This window comes from Aquarana catesbeiana, linkage group LG04 (genome assembly GCF_042186555.1).
Source record: "Aquarana catesbeiana isolate 2022-GZ linkage group LG04, ASM4218655v1, whole genome shotgun sequence".
NCBI lineage: Eukaryota > Metazoa > Chordata > Amphibia > Anura > Ranidae > Aquarana > Aquarana catesbeiana.
Window position 1 is genome coordinate 231889649 of NC_133327.1, and position 22927 is coordinate 231912575.

The following is a 22927-nucleotide window of genomic DNA, read 5'->3' on the forward strand; positions in this document are numbered from 1 at the left end:
TAAGGCTGGACTGTAAGCGGGTGGACAGGTGCAGATAGGAGCTGTGTGCATCCAGTATCTTACTAGGAGGCTGGTAACATGTGGGTGCGTCGGTGTCCTATGGACAATATACACAAAGTCAGTGCGATCTCACCACTCCCCAGCCATGCTGGAGGCTCCTAATGCCTCAAGGACAGGATCCACATGGAGGAAGTCCACCAGAGCACTCTTCGTTTGTGCCTATCCATGTGTGCAGTCTCGGTCCACAGGTAGATAATGTGGGTGTGGGAGTCTGCAGGGTCCGGTCTAGGAATGGATGTCACAGGGGTAATGACGCCATGCTGACATGTTTCGCAAACAGCTGGTGCTCCTGCCCCCCCCCCCACCCCCGTTAAAATGTCAGGTTTTTGTGATGTAAAAAAAAAAGATGACAACGATAAATAATTTCAGAACTTTTTCCACCTTTAATGTGACCTATAAACTGTACAACTCAATTGAAAGACAAACTGAAATCTTTTAGGGATTAAAAAGAACAAAAAAAAAAATATATAATATGGTTGCATTAGTGTGCACACCATCTTATAGCTGGGGATGTAGCAGTGTTCAGAATTAAGCATTCAAACTCATGTTAAATAGGAGTCAGTACACACCTACTATCATTTAAAGTGCCTCTGATTAACCCCAAATAAAAGTTCAGCTGTTCTAGTAGGTCTTTCCTGACATTTTCTTAGTCGCATCCTACAACAAAAGCCATGGTCCTCCAAGAGCTTACAAAGCATCAGAGGGATTTAATTGTTAAAAGGTACCAGTCAGGAGAAGGGTACAAGGCATTAGGTATACCATGGAACACAGTGAAGACAGTCATCAAGTGGAGAAAATATGGCACAACAGTGACGTTACCAAGAACTGGACATCCCTCCAAAAATTGATGAAAAGACGAGAAGAAAACTGGTCAGGGAGACTGCCAAAAATGCCTATAGCAACATTAACCACCTCAATACAGGGCACTTACACCCCCTTCCTGCCCAAGCCATTTTTCAGTTTTCAGCGCTGTCGCACTTTGAATGACAATTGCACGGTCATGTTACACTGCACCCTAATTAAATTTTTATCATTTTTTCCCCACAAATAAAGCTTTCTTTTGGTGGTATTTGATCACCTCTGCGGTTTTTATTTATTGCGCTATAAACAAAAGAAGAGGGACAATTTTGAAAAAACACAATATTTTTTACTTTTTGCTATAATAAATATCCAATTTTTTTTTTTTTTAACAAATTTTTTCCTCAGTTTAGGGCGATAGGTATTCTTCTACATATTTTTGGTAAAAAAAAATTGCGATAAGCGTATATTGATTGGTTTGCGCAAAAGTTATAGCATCTACAAAATAGGGGATAGATTTATAGCATTTTTATTATTTATTTTTTACTAGTAATGGCGGCGATCTGCAATTTTTATTGTGACTGCGATATTGCGGCGGACACATCGGACACTTTTGACACATTTTTGGGACCATTCACATTTATACAGCGATCAATGCTATAAAATTGCATTGATTACTGTGTAAATGTGACTGGCAGGGAAGGGGTTAACACTAGGGGGCGCTCAAGGGGTTAATGTATGACCTAAGGAGGTGATTCTAACTGTGGGGGGAGGGGACTGACTGGGGGAGGTGACCGATCGCTGTCCCTATGTACAAGGGACACGCCATCGGTCTCCTCTCCTCTCTGACAGGACGTGGATCTGTGTTTACATGCACAGATCCACGCTCCTGCTCTGTTACCCGGCAATCGCGGGTGCCCGGCGGACATCGCGGCCGCCGGGCACGCGCACCGGGTCCCGAGCGACGCAGCGGCCGCGCGCAGGCCCCCTAGTGGCTCGGGAGGGCGAGGACGTCATATGACGTCCTCCCAGAACAATAGAAGCCTCGTCCCGCCGTCATATGACGGTGGGCGGTGGCTTAGTGGTTAAAGGAGCTGCAGGAATATCTGTCAAGTACTGACTGTGTGGTACATGTTACAACAATCTCCTGTATTCATCATATGTATGGGCTTTGGGGTGGCAAGACGTAAGCCTTTTTTTACCAAGAAAAACATCCAAGCCAGGGTAAATTTTGCAAAAACACATCTGCAGTCTCCCAAAAGCATGAGGGAAAGTGTTATATGGTCTGATGAAACAAAGGTTGAACTTTTTGGCCTTAATTCCAAAAGATCCACAACACTGCACATCACCAAAAGAACACCATACCCACAGTGAAGCAGGATGGTGGCAGCATCAAGCATTGGAGCCATTTTTCTTCAACTGGAACAGGGGCCTTAGTCAAGGTAGAGGGAATTATTGACAGTTCCAAATACCAGTCAATATTGGCACAAAACCTTCAGGCTTCTGCTAGAAAGCTGAACATGAAGAGGAACTTTATCTTTCAGCATAACAACGACCCAAAGCAAACTTCCACATCAACAAAGAAATGACTTCACCAGAAGAAGATTGTAATGGCCCAGCCAGAGCCCAGACCTGAACCTGATTGAAAATCTGTGGGGTGATCTGAAAGGGGCTGTGCACAGGAGATGACCTCACAATCTGACAGATTTGGAGTGTTTTGGCAAAGAAGAGAGGGCAAATATTGCCAAGTCAATATGTGCCATGCTGATCGACTCATACCCAAAAAGACAGTGCTATAATAAAACCAAAAGGTACTTCAACAAAGTTTTAGTTTAAAAGGTGTGCATACTTATGCAACCATATTTGTTTTTTAGTTTTACTTCCCTCCACCTAAAAGATTTCAGTTTGTTGTTCAACTGAGTCGTACAGTTTATAGGTCAGATTAAAAAGGTGGAAAAAGTACGGTACTGAAAGGATTTATCTTTGTTTCACTTTTTTACATCACAGAAACCGGACATTTTAACAGGGGTGGTGTAGACATTTTATATCCACTTTATGTTTTTTTTTTTATATCAAATCTTTTAATGGTCTCAGTTTTAAATGCCTTCTTTATTTATAATTTTTTATTTATTATTAATTTTTCATTGCATTTGTTTAAACAATTTGAGCTGTGGCCTAGCGTTCCTCTTTAAAAGCTTAGTCATGTCCTATACACTACGATTCACCAACCATAGACACAGCCCTCTTTTTATCCAAACCCGGTCCATTCCACACTTTCTTCCCTTTAGTATTTCCTCCCTCCCATTGCACTCCATAAAAAGCCAAGTACACCCCTCCCCCCTTTTCTATGACAAAGAAGTGGATTCGCTCGGAACCATGTTACCACCCACTTTGAGGCGTCACCATGCCCCAACTTCCTTCCGGTTCTGATCCCAACACTGGCTTGCTTTCCAGCCTGGTTACAATTCCAGCTGGCGGATTCCTCTACCTACCTGTCCGTCCCGCAGAGCACCTTCTGCCCTTACGCTTTTATCCACCCACAGCGGGAGACACAGAAGTCCAACCCAGCTTCCGCCTGACCCTGGCCAGCTTACTGGGACTGATAATATGCCTCTTTCTTCCAGTTCTGAGCGCAAGCTTACCCTTTGTTTTTAGTTATACAATTTAATAAACAGATACACTTAGATTGCAGCACCTTTTGTCCATTTGTCTTTATGAGATATTATAGGACAGAAACCAGATGGCCCTGTCTTACCAGTCCATGTTGCTGGTCCCTATATAGGATACTGTATTTTAACAAAAGGTTGTAGGAGCACTTGAAATATTTTTTTAATGAAAAGACAGACAAGATACTACACAATAATATCAAAATATATTTTATTCTGGACCTCTTTCAGATCTGAATCAAATTACAGTTGTCAGAGCAATACAATGCAAAAAGGTAAATGCAACAGAAAAAATGTGTCAAAACAAGGCTAAGTAGGGTAGGGGACCTGGAGAAACGTATGTTGTGGAACCAAAATACATCAAAGTGTAATTAACATGGGTCCAGGACAGTACAGAACACCAAAAAAAAAAGTAATCTGTTAGACAAGTTATCATGAAAACCAAACAATAAAAGTATTTAACATGTACAAAAAACTGCAGTGGGCTGGTTCAGGTTTATACATTGGTTAGTTGAATAGCACAAGAAAGGATGCAGACTTGTGACTCCAGTGCTGCTGATAGGCTCACAGAATTAGACCCAAAGGAATTGTATTTTCACAAGCAGGGACTTCTCACGCATATATAGAGGAATTGGAAGCTACACACCAATATTTTGTAGAGTATCCATAATGCTTACTGTATAGCTTTATGGCTACACAACCTAGAATGCTTTATTAAATAAAAGATCACATAGCTACCTGTGGTCTGAATTTTAAGTGCCTTGTTTAAAAGGTTGGAAAAGTAAAAGCATACTGAGGGGGATAATCAGAGCACAGGTTGAAACGTCCAATTAAAATCTAACAGTTGGAGATATTCAGACTAGAAACAGCTGAAGTGCAAGGAAAAGCCACATTTTCTTTATGATGCAGCAGAATTAATTACAAAGTATCCTCATAATATTTTAAACACTTCTAAAATTAAGTATTTGTTATATTTTTTTTACATTAGGTGGAATTAAACCGTTTTACATCAGCACGTAAATATATAAAAAGTCGATTTAAAAAAAATATGAAAAATTATTGGTGTTGCTCAGTTCATATTCGAGCCAAGACAGTAAAACATCAATCCAGCCAATGCTTTGCAGCATTAATCAAAACATTTGTGTCTATTCCTGGGAGCACTTGGTTCTCTATCATTATTGCACACATTTCTTTAACATCAGCCACATACATAGTCTTCTAGCAAAAATTAACTGCCAGACTTTTTTTTTTATTTATTTATTTTTTTTTTAATTAGGAAAGCTTCTGAACATTGATAACATTGTAAATGCACAATAAAAAGAGAAAAGCAAAACAAAAAAAACAAAAAATAACGGTGCACTGTGAAGGGGGGAAGAACATAGGAACAGGTCAGTTGATGTTAATATTAATGAAAACGCCCATAGAAGAAAGTAATTGAGTTTGTATTATACCAAAATATAATACAAAAATCAAGTTTACAACAGTCATGGCTGTATTGGGATGCATCTTTTAGATGCATACGCACAGGAACAAAAAAATTCTGTTAAAATATATGGCTACTTTGTTATTTTCACCTAATAATGAGTAAATGCACAAATAAAATTATTGATTTTACATGAAAGAGAATGTGGGAAGGACTAATTGTGTGTAACAGCTGTGTAAGCTTGTGATTTTTCTTTTTTCCTAAAGATTGGTGTGTACATACAAGCCACCAATAAAAATACTTTTTGCATCACAGGAACAGTGTTACCTTTCCCTTCCTATCCACACTAGCTCTGCTCTACAGAAAACATGTTGTATTTGAAGGCAACTTACAATGCACTTTGCATTACAGGACCCGTCAAATCAAACACTAAATGTTTAATGTATTTTAAGCAAGGATAAAAAGGATCTGGAAAAAAGTGTGGTGCCCATGGCAAACAGAAGAAGCACATGGATTTTAAGCTAATATTTGGTTGAAATTGGCAATTCATTCTTTCTTCTAGTTTTAGCAAACCAGTTGAAGATGTTTAAACTACTAACACCGTCATCCTGTTCAACTACAGAAGCATGTTCAAGTGGACTTGTTTACTAAAAAACACACCATATCAATAATGTGATATAGTATTTCTCCACATATATACATATTAATCCAATTATGTATAGTATGCTTTCTAGTTACTATAGATGACCATAGGATATTAGACTGGCAAAAGTCATGTTAATGAGGCTGGTAAGTTACATATGAAAAATAAAAATAATTAAAATGTGTTGCTTTCCCTGCAAGGGACAGGTACTTTGCATAGGAAAGCAACTATTTACCATATTCAAAGAAAAGCTTCCAATGTGTAGCTGAATGACATTGCTATTATGGGAAAAGGAGTATAAAATGTTTGGCAATAGAGCTAAAGTAGAGTTCCACAATATAATTATTACATTGTGAGGAGTCCACTTTAACATAATTCTCTTAATAATCATAATCGTATTTTACTCCAGACATGTGCAGAAAGGAAAGCGCCCACTGGAATTTCTTATAAACAGACTAACAGCAAAGGGAGGCCGCTTTGGTTGTTCTAAAAAGGATATTTAATGGGAGAAGCATGTACGCTGCTAGTGTGGCACTAATTCTGAAAATACTAGCTGCTTGGATGTCACACTAATCATTTGCCTTCAATACTCTTGTTACTGATCCTCACAAGTAGAGATACTAGATTTGTTTGCTATATACTTGCAGTATTTAACTAATACTGAAGCTAGTCACAGCAAGACCTCTAGCAATTTTTGAAAGGCTAAAAATGGTTTCCTCCATATTTTTTCATTACGGATGTTCTTTAGTGCCCTAGTCTAGCTTTCTGTAACCCTCCCCCACTTGTCCTTTGGTAGGTTTTTAAAACACAGGATAATGGACTAGTTCTGTAATGTTGAGGACATTTTGGAAACTATCCCCAAGCCAGTTCAGTTCCAATGACTTTTAGGATGATACCCAGCTTTTTTTTATCCACACAGGTAACAGACCTCTTAATTAAATTACCATGAAATGTGAAGGTACTGATTGTTCAAAAACAGGATGGGAGGTGGGAAAGTAGCATACTCCTTGGGGAGAAAAAAAGAGAAGTGGCGAGGACCTTCAACACCATCTGTCTTCCACATATAATGCTGTTCGCTACTCTGGTGATTTCAGCGTTAAAGTGATTCTAAAGGCAGGTGGTTTTTTTATCTTCATGCATTTTATGCATGAAGATAAAAAACCTGCGTGCAGCAGCCCCTCCTCATACTTATCCGAGCCCCATCTCATTCCCGCAATGTGCACAATTGCCTCGGCCATCCAGGACTCTCCCTCCTGATTGACTGAGATACAGCAGCAGCGGCGCCCTTGGCTCCCACTTCTGTCAAAGTCAGTTAGCCAATGAGAAGAGAGGGGGTGAGACCGAACCATGGCTCTGTGTCTGAATAGACACACAGCTGCAAGTCGGCTGCCCCCATAGCAAGCTGCTTGCTGTGGGGGCACTCGACAGGAGGGAAGGGCCAGCAGCTCCAGCGAGGGACCCAAGAAGAGGAGGCTCTGGCTGCTCTGCGCAAAACCCACTGGACAGAGCAGGTAAGTATAACATGTTTGTTATTTTTAAAGGAAAAAAAAAAAAAAAAAGACTTCAGTATCACATTAATTGATTTACATGGCTAAAGGTGTAAGCACCTATGCAGATGTTCTAACACCAAAGGCTTTAATTAATTATGTAACTTTAAGGCGGCTCCACAAATTTCACATCTACCATCCTATTTTTGGACAATGAACATTTACACATTCCATGGTGATAGGATTAGGGTGTCTGTGCTACCTGTGTGGATAAGATTTCTGGGGTATCATTGGAACTGAAGTGGCTTGGAGAAGCTACAAAATGCCTTAACACTACAGAACAAGTACAGTTGGAATGTGACCAACTAGCACTAAACTGTACTAGCTATACCATGACAAATGAAAACAGTATACATACCTAAAATACTGCAGTTCCTGATCTGATCTTGAGCCCTTTACTTCCTTCTGCAGTGAGCGAGCCCTGACTATTGCATTGAACAGCACCACAAACTGATGTGGTACAGATTCTTACAGCGTTCTCCTGTGAGCCCAGGGCGGCTTGATAAAGCACCCTTTTAAGGGTAGGTTTTCGATGCCCTGGACTGAAGAAGTGGGTAAGATGACACTGGGCAAAATTCAACCTGAAAAAGGGCTAGGGCTGGACTGCAGAGAAGCAAGTCTGCAGGGGGCATGAATGTAGCGAGTTTTATACTTTATTTTGAATCCCACATGGAATTTTTTTTTTTGGAGCCGGTCCTGGGTTTTAAAGAAAACCTGCACTGATAGAGTTGCAAAAGATGCAACTGCAGATCTATTCCCAATATTTATCTTTGTTACTCTGGCCTTAAACTGCTACTAGGCCACTGTCCTGGAGCTAGCATGCAGCTAGAAAACTCAGTCCAAATGACCAAAAATACAAAAGCACATGAAACAGGCAGGAAACTAGTATTTTCAAAAGGTGAGTTAGGCAATGGCAGCCTAGGTATTTTCACAGATTTATTTTAACCAGAGTTCACAAGGCCATTTAAACGCTCTGTATCTACCACATTTTTTTGTCAAAACACAATGGAGATATAGAAGAGAAACAAAAGTAAACATGCTGTGATCAACTCCTATGTGTACATTCCTTCAAACTTCAGATCTATCTGCTATGCCATTCAGTTTCCAACCACACTCCATTTTTTTTTTTTTTTTGACAAAAACAAATGCAGGAGACAAAAACTAGAACACAAGCAACCCCAACATTTGGATAACACTTCTCTGAAGACACTCTTGACCTATGAAGAAAATTGAGATAAAACTTTTGTATTCACAGTGTTTTCAACAATCTCTGCAGTACATTGCTCAACAATTGATCCAGTCACATAGATCTCTCTGGTCCTTCAGTGGTTGTATTCACTAAAATTTTAGCAATAAAAACATTTCTGATAAAAGGCTTGTGACATAACTGCCATGCTCAGTTAATTTACAATAATGTATACTTGGCCCAACCACCAGACTGTTTCCCAAAAGCAGGGAACATAGCTCAACTATGCTGTTTAAAAGGTGGCAATATTTTTACTAATATATATATATTTTATGTATGAAAATTATAAAAATCTAAAGGGGTGAGAGGGAAGCAGGTATTGAAACTATTTTGAATAGCAGCATGGAACTTGTAGGGTTTTTGTTTAAACAGGTGCAGAAACATAAACGTATAAATAATTTGCTCAGTCTTATATAGTTCAGCCTAAAACCTGGATTAAAAATAAAGCCTAAAATAATTATACACGGTGAACCGCTTGCTCCTCCTATGTTATTGATATTCATATATAATGGAACTCTCTCTATGGGACGCAAACAAAATATCTAATATTCCATTAACACTGGAATTTCTTTTTAAGGTTTATGCAGGTATGCCTGGTATTTAAAAAATATGCTTATTTAAAGAATATAGGGGGATGAAAAAATGGTTTTTGTCGCAAAGGAAACAGTATATCTGTTTAAAAAAATTTTAAAAGTTGTTGGATAAGGGAACTTTACTCCTATTGTAGTAGAGCACAAGTAAACCATAATGTGTTTATGGTCTAACAGAAACAAAGACACTTGCATGTCTGTGGTCTGATCTTTGTTATTTGTGCCCTTCAGGTTTGGCAGAATTCTGTCCCAAATAAGCATTCAGCCACGTCACCAAAAAAATAAAATATAAACAAATTTACCTGTAAGTAGTATCTCTGAGTGAAGTACTATGGACTTTATCTAATAACAAAGTACTTCCATGTATCAACTCATTTCAAATCCATCATAAATCAGGCCTGATATTACCAATGAACTAATTCCTGATTGGTTACACAGCACTACTACCCTTAATAACTAAGTTATTAAAATAAACGCTCTTGCATGTGCTGCAGGCAGTACATTATGCCATTACATCCATCAGAGCTGTGTACCAAGTCATTCTCATCTTTCCATACTTGTGCGAAAACAGAACTATTTGTACAAAGAAAAAGCCAAAGCAAACAAAATGTGTAAAGTTATTTGATACAGCCATCTGATATTTCTTTTTAAGCCCCAAATATAATGTTTCAAAGCCACAAACTATTGCTCAAGTATAAAAGCCCACATTCTCTGTACAGGTAGACTGACCAGAAAATAAAACACAAAAGTAACAAAAAAGACAGGAAAAAATAAGCGGGGGAAGGAGACACACAAGGTAGTTGAATGTATTTTGACCACAATCCTCCAAATTTGGTGCAATTATGCTCTGTGTGTGTGTCCGGAGTCCTCCTCTTCCTTTCCAGGCGTCGTGAAGAATTCTGTTCCCAGCACACAAACTCACCAGATGCGACTAAAGAATTTTGTCCTCTTTGAGGTGCCACAATTGTAGGGATTTCCCCCCCCCCCCCCCCATCTTAAAATATTTATAGGACTTAATTTCGGTTTGGCTGCAGTGGACTGGCCATGGTTAAATGGGACTATAGCAGTACATGGGTCAGGGACAGTCATTTTGGCTATGTACACATTCATAGTCGGTCCATGGCTTCCAACCAGTAGCGCTATTTTCGTAGGTCTAATACACAAACCTGCATTAGAAAAAGAAATTTAGTCAATTTAATACACCCAAATGTTCCATATATGTAAAATTCAGGGCTGTGCATACTAAAAAATAAATTAAAAAATGAACAAACCTGAAAATGTGTTAGGGAAAAAATAGTGTGCTCCTAACTTTGAGCTATCAATGCATCTATTGAACAGATTTCCGTAGCAGTGTTAGCCCTGCTGGACATTTGGAATACAGAGAATCTCCATAATATAACGGGAGGTGTTCAGTAGTCAAGGAGGGAAGAGCTTAGCACTGGGGGATTTCAGTGCAGCAGACAGTGTTAGACACAGAAGTTAGGTTTCACCTTACAGATCAACAAGTATTTTAAAAATATAAGAGGAAACATAAATGTATTGCAGAAAAGTGCTTATATTTTCCCCCTATACAGGTTTAAGGCAGCAAAAATACATCAAAACATTTCATAGCAATGAGTTTCATGCAGTGTCATGTATATAGGCCATTCTACAGCCATATATAGAGTCATATCTTTTTCATCACAGATTGTACACAGTATTAAGTTTCTCAATATAGTTATGTTTTGTTTTAAATTTGATGCTCTTCCTTCTGTCAAAAAAGTCTCCCACAGTATTTTTGAGACCAAATACTTTTTTAAATAATCTGGGAAACCTGCAGGAACTGGAAGCATGCTGGGCAGTGGAAAGTACAGAATCAGAGCAACTTTCTTGTGAAAAATGCAATCTTGGCTTTCTGCTTAACAGAACTTCCAATGTATACTCCAAACATTAAGGTAGAAAAAAAAAAAAGTCTAAAAAGATACATGGAAAGTTTTCACACTTACTGAACCATCTGATGCACTTGCTCCAACTTTGTCTCCTGCTGCATTCCAACAAACTTCAAATATGCCCCCTGTTCCCCGATAGCTGTGAACTAATGCACCCGTCTAGAGGAAAAACAAGACAAAAAAAATTGACATATTATATTTCATTCTGTACATCTAAATACTGTAATAACATTTGCAAAGGTATTTCAAATAGAATGTGGTAGCATTCACAATGTTTCAAAAATCAAAATCCCAACTAGTTGAGGAGCAATGGATGAGGAATGGGGGCGAAGGATTTACAAATAAAAAGCCCAGCTTCAGCTGCAATTTTTTTTTCAACAGTTCAAGCATATGGTTTAAAGATTTTAGAAAAAAAAAAAAAAAAATCTTTAAACCATATGAAAAGCTGTCTGTAAGCACCCTATCAAAACTCCCTGGAACTGCTACTTCTGCTGGACAGCTTAGCCAATAAGTGGAAAAAAATTAGGAATCTACTGGTAGGAGGATAATAAGCTAATAAAACTATGATACCAGAAGCTAGTTAAGACTTAGCAAATAAATGGCAGGGGACAGGGTCTATGTAGACAGGCAAATCCAGATTGATGTTGGCCCAATTTGACAGGCGTTTGTAGTAGAATGTTCATATTAATCCATAATTTCAGATTATATGTAATAATTAGTAATAATTATCGTTAAAGCAAAAGTAAAGTATTCAAAAAAAAAAAAAAAACAAACCACAGGTCCCTGCAAGTTTTTGTCATAATGTGCTAGTATGCATTGCATATGAACACATTATGAAAGACTTGCCTTAAAACAAAGCCCTCCAGAGGCACACCATCATCACTGACAGGGCCTTCCATCTTCACCCGGTTTTCCTTCCAGGCTCTGGCCGTTTGAATGCTCGTGATGATGTCATTCCCACGCATGCACACGGGAGCCTCGACCACGGCACAGCGCTCTAAAGGGATTGCATACTCAGTATACCACCCCTTCAGAGTGCATGCACCGGTGACATCACCAGCTGCACACAGTTTAATTTAGAGAGATTCCTCATACCAACATGTAGGCTCTTATAAGCTTACCTGTAGGTGAAGTCACCAAGCGGCGCTTACTACCACTTTTACGCAATGGTTAATAATGGAAATTTGAAGAGTAAATATGATGTAAAATAATATGTACATTTAAAAGCTGAACTTCATATATATATATATTTTTTTTGTAAGACAGCCATAAGTTTACTGGGACAAAGTTCACAGGCTGCAAGACAGTTCCAGACATCATTGTCTGTAAGTGTTGACATTCCATTATATTGTTTTGTATGTTTTTTACATTCTTGAAAGCCAATTATATTGTATTCACATGCAATTCCTCGGTGAAAACTTATTTAAACCCTGCAAACCTCATATCCCTGAGAATGTCTGGACTTGTTCCCAATTGCAGCTGATATCATGAATTTGATGAACAGATATTTGGTCTGGTCAGATGGTGTAGTAAGCCGTTTGGTCAGGAAAGTAGTTGGAGGTACAGCTTATGGACCCATACACGGCACAAGTAGCGATGGGGCAATAACAGCTCACAATGAAAGTGCAGGGGAGGAAAAAAAAAAAAAAAAAAAATCTCACCATAGGCAAAACCAGATGGTTGTTTATTCAAAAGTAAAAAACAATATTGCTTGCGTATACCAATTCAATAAAAGGTAACAATAAAAAATGCGTCCAGCGACCTGCTGTCACCCCGTTGATTACGTTCCGTATGAGCGGGCGTCGGCATTGTTGCCGGACGCATTTTTTATTGAATTGGTATACGCTTTGCAAGCGATATTGTTTTTTTTATTTTCGAATAAACAACCATCTGGTTTTACCCATGGCGATTTTCCCTGCCCTTTCTTTTTGATCTGCCATCGCCTCATCGCTACTTGTACCGTGTATGGATCCATAAGCTGTAACTACTTTCCTGACCAAACAGCTTACTAGACCGTCTGACCAGGCCAAACATCCGCAGTCTTTGGAGGAAAAGGCCCTGGCTGGGTATTAGGCAAAGGGTCGAACATTGTGCAGCTGGTATATTCACTGTGTTCATATTATAAAGTCACAAGATTTTCAGTGAACCTTTGGTGGCTGGTCCATTCTTCATTGAAGGAACCACTAAAATCTTAAAAAGCCATTGGAGGACTTTACATAAGTCACATGCTTCACTGTTTGGGACCTTTCACTTTTTATAATTTTTTTTATCACTGTTCATTTATTAATTTTTTTGTTTTGTGTTTACATATTTGGTTAAAATGCCACTTTAAACACTTCCGGACCGCTCACAGTCGTTATACGTCGCTACTTTGAAGTGGAGTATCGTTGGTATTGCAGCAGTTAGCTGCCATAACCCCGGTATCCTCTTCTTCAGTGGGCGGTCCGCTTCAAGATAAAAGTGGTCTCTGTGGCGGATTCACTGCGAGACCACTTTTATCAGTGGCGGGAGAGGGCTCCCCCCCTCCCGTCGTGCTCCGATGCCCTCCGCCGCTTACCAGAGCCGTTGGCCGCGATCGGATGTTGTCCCTTGTGTGACATGGAGACGAGTGAGGGGAAAATGGCCCCCACCCGTCTCCATATCATTGCAAGCCGGAAGCGACGTCAAAATGTCTTAAAGGGCCATTTTTTTTCTTCATTTTTTCAAATGACAAAATTCTTTTTTTTTTTATTGCATTTTAGTGTAAATATGATATCTGGGGTCTTTTTGACCCCGGATCTCATGCCATGCTTTTTTTCTATTACAAGGGATGTTTACATCCCTTGTAATAGGAATAAAAGTGACAATTTTTTTTTTTAAAAGAATAGAGTAAAAATAAAAGGTAAAATAAATAAGAAAAAATAAATTTTTTTAAACGTGCCCCATCCCACAGAGCTCGCGTACAGAAGTGAACGCATATGTGAGTAGCGCCCGCATACGAAAACTGTTCAAATCACACATGTGAGGTATCACCGCGATCGGTAGAGCGAGAGCAATAAATTCTAGCCCTAGACCTCCTCTGTAACGCAAAACATGCAGCCTGTAGTATTTTTTAAACGTTGCCTATGGAGATTTTTTAAAGGTAAAAGTTTGTCGCCATTCCACCAGCGGGCGCAATTTTGAAGCGTGACATGTTGGGTATCAATTTACTCAGCGTAACATTATCTTTTACAATATGGAAAAAAAAATTGGGCTAACTTTACTGCTGTCTTATTTTTTAATTAAAAAAAGTGTATTTTTTCCAAAAAAAAAAAAAAAAAAAAAGTGCGCTTGTAAGACCGCTGCGCACATACGGTGTGACAGAAAGTATTGTACCGACCGCCATTTTATTCTCTAGGGCAGGGATATGCAATTAGCGGACCTCCAGCTGTTGCAGAACTACAAGACCCATGAGGCATAGCAAGACTGACAGCCACAAGCATGACACCCAGAGGCATAATGGGACTTGTAGTTTTGCAACAGCTGGAGGTCCACTAATTGCATATCCCTGCTCTAGGGGGATAGGGGAAAAAATATATAAAGCAATTTTCTAGCAGAAATAAAGAAAAAAAGTTTTTAACTTGTAAACAAATCTCAGAAAGAGGCTCAATCCTTAAGTTGTTAATGACCAGGCCATTTTTTGCTTTAACTGACAATTGCACAGTCGTGTGACGCAGTACCCCCAAAAAAATTGACGTTCTTTTTTTTCCACAAATAGCTTTCTTTTGTTGGTATTTGATCAACTCTGCTGTTTTTATTTTTTGCGCCATAAACAAAGCCAGAGCGACAATTTTGGAAAAAAAAAAACTATAATTTTTACTTTTTACTATAATAAATATCCCCCCCCCCCCCCCCCAAAAAAAAATTTCTTCAATCAGTTTAGGCCGATATGTATGCTACTTTTTTTTTTTTTTTTTTTCAAAAAATATCACAAGCTTATATTGATTGGTTTGCGCAAAAGTTATAGCAAAATAGGGAATAGATTTATGGCATTTTTTTTTTTTTTACTAGCAATGGCAGTGATTTGCGAATTTTTGCGGGGCTGTGACAATGCGGACGGACAGATCAGACACTTTTGACACATTTTTGGGACCACTGACATTTATACAGCGATCAGTACTATAAATATGCACTGATTACTGTGTAAATAACACTGGCAGGAAGGGGTTAACACTAGGGGGCGATCAAGGGGTTAAATGTGTTCCCTCGCGTGTGTTTCTAACTGTGGGGGGGATGGGACTGACTAGAGAAGGAGACATATCGCTGTTCCTAATTACTAGGAACAGCCGATCTGTCCTCTCCTGCCAGAACGGGGATTTGTGCCCTTTCTGGCTCTCATGTCAACGATTGCGGGTGGCTAGCCGGCATCGCGGCCACGTGCATCAGGTTCCCCGCCGCGCAGGCCTGCTATGGCTCTTAAAAGGTGCCGATGTACAGTTACAGCGATTTGTGGAAACGAGCCAACCTGCTGCAGTATAATGATGGTGGCTGGTCGGCAAGTGGTTAATGTGACCTATAAATTGTACTACTCAGTTGAACAACAAACTGAAATCTTTTAGGTGGAGGGAAGTAAAACTAAAAAAAAATATGGTTGCATAAGTGTGCACACCCTTAAACTAATACTTTGTTGAAGCACCTTTTGATTTTATTACAGCACTCAGACTTTTTGGGTATGAGTCTATCAGCATGGCACATCTTGACTTGGCAATATTTGCCCACTCGTCTTTGTAAAAACACTCCAAATCTGTCGGATTGCGAGGGCATCTCCTGTACACAGCCCTCTTCAGATCACCCCACAGATTTTCAATCGGATTTGGGTCTGGGCTCTGGCTGAACCATTCCAAAACTTTAATTTTCTTCAGGTAAAGCCATTCCTTTGATGTATGCTTTCGGTCGTTGTCATGCTGAAAGATAAAGTTCCTCTTTATGTTCTGCTTTCTAGCAGAAGCCTGAAGGTTTTGTGCCAATATTGCCTGGTATTTGGAACTGTTCATAATTCCCTCTACCTTGACTAAGGCCCCTGTTCCAGCTGAAAAAAAAAGATCCAAAGCATGATGCTGCCACCACCATGCTTCACGGTGGGTATAATGTTCTTTTGGTAAAGTGCAGTGTTTTTGCGCCAAACATATCTTTTGGAATTGTGGCCAAAAATTTCAACCCTGGTTTCATCAGACCATAACATATTTTCCCACATGCTTTTGGAACATAACATGGTCTAATGTTGTATTTCTCGTATTTCATTCCCTGGTTGATAACAGGCAGATGGCCCCAAGTTGGAATGTAACCAGTTGCACATCAAAGCTTGGTAGCATATCAGAATCGGCATCTGTTTAACTTGGCTCCGGAAAGTCTATTGCTGACAATACGTTGCAAGTAATCTTCAAAGAGAGCCATGGCTGCCAGATGATTGATGACAGTGGGTGACAAAGATCAAAGGATCAACAGGCACCCAGAGTTGACATGGACAATGCTGCCCCTTAGGGGCCAAAGTACAGCAGGACAGACAATAATATAATCTGTTGAGAAGTACTGCCCCAATAAATGCCGATTTGTCGAAAGTCTAATGGGATGGCACTGGGGTTGGGTTTGAATGGTGTATGATCGAAGCATAAAAGACTGAGTGAGGGAAAGAACTGGTCTCTTCAACATCTGAGCCTAGGCTGATGATACAAAGCCTTGCGGAGAACCTTGTGATACATATCTTTGATATTCTGATATGATATATTTTGTTGATACATGTTTGTAATATCCATTTAGTATTTTGTGTTAGCGTATTCCATTCTTCTTGGGAAATAAATAACACTTTGTTATTAAGCCGTGTGCTTGGTTTCATAGCTAACCTTGTATTATTGTGATATCAATAGTAACATGTGGTCAGAGTTTTAATAGACTAGCTAACTATAGGGATAGACAAGTTAATACATAAGTACAATAATATTTATTGTATCAATTACTTCAACTTCAGATGTGTTTTTGCAAAATTTAGCCGGGCTTGGATGTTTTTCTTCGCAAAATAAGGCTTCCGTTTTTCCACTCTACCCCATAGCCCAGACATATGAAGAATATGGGAGATTGTGGTCATATGTACCACACAGCTAGTATTTGCCAGATATTCCTGCAGCTCCTTTAATGTTGCTGTAGGCCTCTTGGCAGCCTCCCTGACCAGTTTTCTTCTTGTCTTTTCATCAATTTTGGAGGGATGCCAGTTCTTGGTAAAGTCACTGTTGTGCCATATTTTCTCCATTTGATGATGACTGTCTTCACTGTGTTCCATGGTATATCTAATGCCTTGGAAATTCTTTTGTACCCTTCTCCTGACTGATACCTTCTAACAATGTGATCCCTCTGATAGTTTGGAAGCTCTCTGCGGACCATGGCTTTTGCTGTAGGATGCGACTAAGTAAATGTCAGGAAAGACCAAATGGAACAGCTTAGCTTTATGTGGGGTTAATCAGAGGAACTTTAAATGATGGCAGGTGTGTACTCACTCCTATTTAACATGAGTTTAAATGTGATTTCTAAATTTTGAACAGCGCTACATCCCCAGTTATAAGAGGGTGTGCACACTTATTTTTAACTCATCCCGTGCCCCCCCCTTAAAATATTTCAGTTTTTCAATTGAGTTTTACAGTTTATAGGTCACAATAAAGGTGGAAAAGGTTCTGAAATGATTTATCTTTGTCTCATTTTTTTACATCACAGAAACCTGACATTTTAACAGGGGTGTTTAGACTTTCTATATCCACTGTACATGTATGTCGGTCAGGAAATGGTTAAGAAATGTGAGTTTTTAATTGGCAAATGCATGGTTTTATATGTTATGTATACCCAAAATTGGGTTTGACATTTTAGGAGTTTAGAGAGGGAGGATTTAAAGTGCACATTACCCCAAAAATTCACATCAGCTATATTGACCATCTTCATGTTAAATGGTAAAATTAACTTGTCAGTTTCCCTAGTGATCATTTAATTAGGAGGTTGTTCCACAATGCACAGAAAGACCTACTTGTGTGGTAAACATTCGGTGAGTGGGGTGTCTGAGGGGTTACATAGAAAGGTTGTAATAGTTTAGCAAAGGTGCAGCTGCATATTGTACTAAAGAACTGAACACACTTTCCATGTAAATCACTTCTGGAAGTTAGGTTGACCTCACATTAAAGGCAATTAGATTTCAGGACAAAATCCTGCTGCTGAACAATCAGATTCCCACAAACATTCAGGTACATGGTTGCTTATAAATTTCCAGTACAGTGAAGAGACTTTTTTGCTCTGGCTATTAACAGGCCTCACAAGCTACTATACAGTTGAGACCTGGTCATTGACATCTTCTGCAAAAAGAATTTAAGCAGGTTACTTGCTACCATCATTATCTTCTCAGTGTCCAAGACATGTCACAGGTTCCACAGCCTGCCAACATCCATGCATTACTAATATTAGTTTAAGTGGACTTGGTATGCAAATATAGAGAAAGCGCCAAAAACAGTGTTATATTCTAGTTTCAATATCCAAATTTAACTATCCTGTTTTAAATGAATGAACAGATTTAATAATTTACTCATATAACCAAGGAAAAAAAATTATACAAAATACAGAACATACCTGTGTATTCCAGATGTGTACACATTTATCAAAGGAACCACTGGCCAGGTACCGGCCATCCGGACTAAAGGCTACACTGTACACAGGCTCTTGATGTTTAGTCAGCGTGTGAATGCAGATGCCTCTTTCTACATCCCACAATCTAACCGTAGAATCAAACGATGCACTGTAAATAAATGATTATGTTTAAGTTGCAGATTAAAATGACAAAATTGATGCTGCAAAGAAAAAAACAAAAGAAAAAACAATTTACCTTGCTAACATTAGATTAGCATTCGGATTACTTGTTCCTGGTCCAGTGGGACTCCATTTGATGGTATATATCTCTTTGTTATGTGCTTGTAAGTCATGAACACAACTATCTTGCTTCATACTCCAGATCTGTATTCAAATGTTAAAAATTATAAATATTGAGACCTTACACTATATATATATATATATATATATATATATATATATATATATATATATATATATATATATATATATATATATATATACACATATATACATACATACATATACACACACACACACACACATACACATAGTGGGTATAGAAAAGAATCACTCCCCTTTGCTGCCTGAAATGAAAACAGACAGTTTTTGTTTTATCCAGCTAGTGCAACTTGCAATATCCAAGTGAAAGATATAACACCAACATGTCGGGGGGAAACAGAATTACTGAGATGGAAAAAAGGATCCCCCACTATGTTCGTATTTTGTTGAACCATATTTTGATTTAATTACAGCCTTTTAATCTGTTGGGATTTGTCTCTACCAACTTTGAACATTTAGACTTTGCAATATTTGCCCACTCTTCTTTGCAGAACTGCTCAAATTCAGTTACATTTGATGGTGACCGTTTGTGGACTGCAGCCTACAAGTCATTCCACAGATTTTCAATGGGGATTAAGTCTGGGCTCTGACTAAGCCATGCAAGGACATTCACCTTTCTCTCCTTCAACCATGGTGAGCTGTATTGGATTTCCGCCAGACATATCGTTTGGTGTTTGGAGGCCAAACAATTTAATTTTAGTCTCATTTGACCATAACACCTTTTTCCATTTGGCCCCAGAATTTGTGGTGTTTAACTGCTTCCTGACCACCTGCCAGAGTTATACTGCGGCAGGTTGGCTCCGTATAGCTACGTCGGCTCACGGGGTCAGGATAGCGGGCGCGTGCACCTGCTGCACAGCGGGGGTACCGATGCTCGTGGCCGCCGGTCACATTGACCGCCGGCCATGAGCGATCGTGAAGAGGAGACACAGAACAGGGACGAGTGTGTGTAAACACACACTACCCTGTTCTGTTATGACAGGAGTGACAGATCATGTGTTCCTATTAGCGAGGAACCATGATCCATCACTTCCTCCAGTCTGCCCCCTCCCCCTTCAGTTAGAATCACCTCCCAGGGAACACAGTTAACCCCTTGCGCGCCCCCTAGTGTTAACCCCTTCACTGCCAGTGACATTTTTACAGTAATCAATGCATTTTTATAGCATTAATCGCTGTATTAATGTCAATGGTCCCAAAAATGTGTCAAAAGTGTCCAATGTGTCCGCCATAATGTCGCAGTCACGATAAAAAAAAAAAATTACGCAGATCGCTGCCATTACTAAAAAAAAATAATAAAAATGCTATAAATCTATCCCCTATTTTGTAGACGCTATAACTTTTGGGCAAACCAATCAATACACGCTTAGTGATTTTTTTACCAAAAATATGTAGAAAAATACATATCGGCCTAAACTGAGGAAAAAAATAGTTTTTTTATATATTTTTGGGGGATATTTATTATAGCAAAAAGTGAAATATAATGCGTTTTTTTCAAAATTGTCGCTCTGTTTTTGTTTATAGCGCAAAAACTAAAAACCACAAAGGCAATCAAATACCACAAAAAGAAAGCTCTATTTGTGGGGAAAAAAAGGACGTCAATTTTGTTTGGGTACAACGTCGCACGACCGCGCAATTGTTAAAGCGGCGCAGTGCCGAATCACAAAAAGTGCTCTAGTCAGGAAGGGAGTAAATTCTTCCGGGATTGAATTGGTTAAGGTGGTCAGATGAGACTAAACACCAACACCAAACAATATGTCTGGCCAAAATCCAATACAGCGGAGGTGGTAATATCCTGTTATGGGGGTGTTGCTCTGCAGCAGGGACTGCAGCAGTAGTCAGGATATAAGGAAAAAGGTGAATGTCCTTGCAGATAAACCTCAGTGAAAATCTGTGGGATGACTTAAAGACTGCAGTCCACAAATGGTCGATTGTGGATGAAAGGCTGTAATTAAAACAAAATGTGGTCCAACAAAATACTGGCATTGGGGGGGGGGGGGGGGGGGGGGTGACCTTTTTTCCAACTCAGTGATTCTGTTTTTTGAATATATATATTTTTTTTCTGACACGTTGGTGTTATATTTTTCACCTTGATGTTCTAAGTTGCACTTGTAAATACAGCTGAATAAAAAAAAAAAAAAAAAAATTAATAAACTGTCTTACTTTCAGGCTGCAAAGCAACAAAATGTCATTATTTTAAAAAATGGCAGCGATTCTTTTCTATACCCACTGTATACAAAGATTAAACTATTGCCAGATGACAAATTGTTATTATTTTCGTCTCTTAATGGTTTGTTCACAACATAAGGTGCAACCAAATGCATGCACATTCATTTCAATGGGCTGCCCTATGCACATGAAACATGCAAAAATCACGCTGCATCAAACCAGGTGGTACCATGCATTTTGGCAGCCACAAATGTACACACGTTTGCCAGATGATTGGGGGTGCCATAAAAATGAGTGTCTGCAGCAAGCAGCACTTTTTCGTGCGGTTAAAAGCATGATTTTTGCACACGCTCTCGCACCTGGTGTGATGCTGTAGGGTGCACTTTTTTTTGTAACTCTGTATTGTGAGATATGTGAAAGCCAATTTATATTTTATGCATATAATAGCTGGTTAAATTACACATTTTTGTGATTTTGTCCCTACACACACTTTTTTGTTATACACTGTAAATGTGGTAAACATAGTAAATGGTTTTTATTGTATAGTAACAGCTAATTTACTGGGTTTAGTTTAACTGTACCTTTAAGGTCATGTCATCAGAACACGATGCAAGAAGATTACCAGTGGGATCCCACTTTATTGCGTTCACTTCATTCTACAAACAGAAACAATGACACATTAGAATGCACCGGTACTTCCAAGACATTACTGCCATACATTCATATGCTAAGTCAAAGGGGGATGCAGGTATTGTAATAAATCCACAACTTATAAATTAAGTAAATTTCAGTTAAAAGTTCATATTATGGTTTAATAGATTCAAATTCGCTAAATTGCAACATCATAGTCAAAGAAATGTTTTTTCCCGGCATCATAATGTATGCAAAAAGGCAAGAACCAGTGAGCAGTCACACTATACAGCTGTTAGTACAAGAACCACGTATTGTTCAGGTTGAGGTCATTATGTTAAAGAACATCTTGTATCAAACGTTCAGCTGTCCCCCAAGTGCAGCCCATTTGGTCATACATAACCTCTGCCCTTGTTCTAGTAATTTTCATTGTGCAGCTCTGACTGGAGCCACTCAACATGCTTGAGAAAGTTTTCATGCTGGGTCATCATCATGTGCATCACTGCTGCAATCCCTATATTTCTACGGGGATGCATACTCATTGTAGCCCATAGCAGTCCTTCAGATTATGGGTGGGGTGTTACCTTAGACAATGTGTACCAGTAGTACAGTTATCTTTTAAAGGATAAGTTCACCTTTTCAGAAAAAATAATAAATGCACATTTTTTTGCAGGTAAAAAATGTGCATTATTTTTTGTTGCAGGAGCCTGTAAAGCAGTGGTTCTCAACTTCTGTCCTCAGGACCCACTAACAGGCCAGATTTTAAGTATTACCTTGGGGAGATGCAGACTAGAATACTGCAATCACTGAACAGCAAATTATATCATCTGTGATGTATTTCAGTTATCTTGCAAACCTGGCCTGTTCGTAGGTCCTGAGGACAGGAGTTGAGAACCACTGCTGTAAAGCATTGCACCAGCGATCAGCAGATTGCTGATACCATGCAGATCTCCTGCAGACCTTTCTCTGCATCTCCTTCCCCCTTTGAGGAAGCTGATACATGCTGACAGGAAGAACAAATTAACTACTACAGTGCTGTGGTAGTTTATTGAAAACTACAAGCCGACAGCCGCAAAGGCTGCCAGAAATTGTAGTTTACCATTCACACAGCACTGTGAATGAGTGACATGGACGAACTGAAAACAGCTAGCGGGTGGAGAAGAAACCCCGCTAGCTGGCACAGTAGGGATCGGGGAGATGCGGGGGCAGTGCATTTCTAACATGTTGGGTGTAACATGCAACATGTTACCAACGGTTAACTTATCCTTTCATAT

At 39.2% G+C, this 22927-nt stretch overlaps 1 protein-coding gene across 2 annotated transcripts in view; it reads right to left on the reverse strand.

Moving 5' to 3' along the window:
• Nucleotides 1–3718: 3718 nt before the first annotated feature.
• Nucleotides 3719–22927, reverse strand: part of TBL1XR1 (TBL1X/Y related 1) — a 262070-nt gene continuing 242861 nt past the window's right edge. For both annotated transcript variants that reach the window (XM_073626244.1, XM_073626243.1), the window contains exons 13-17: nt 21605–21679; nt 18772–18899; nt 18519–18684; nt 10959–11060; nt 3719–10139 (exon numbers count right to left, since the gene is read on the reverse strand). In XM_073626244.1, coding sequence (XP_073482345.1) covers nt 10113–10139; nt 10959–11060; nt 18519–18684; nt 18772–18899; nt 21605–21679 — 498 coding nt within the window. In that variant the 3' untranslated portion in view covers nt 3719–10112. The remainder of the gene's footprint in view (nt 10140–10958; nt 11061–18518; nt 18685–18771; nt 18900–21604; nt 21680–22927) is intronic.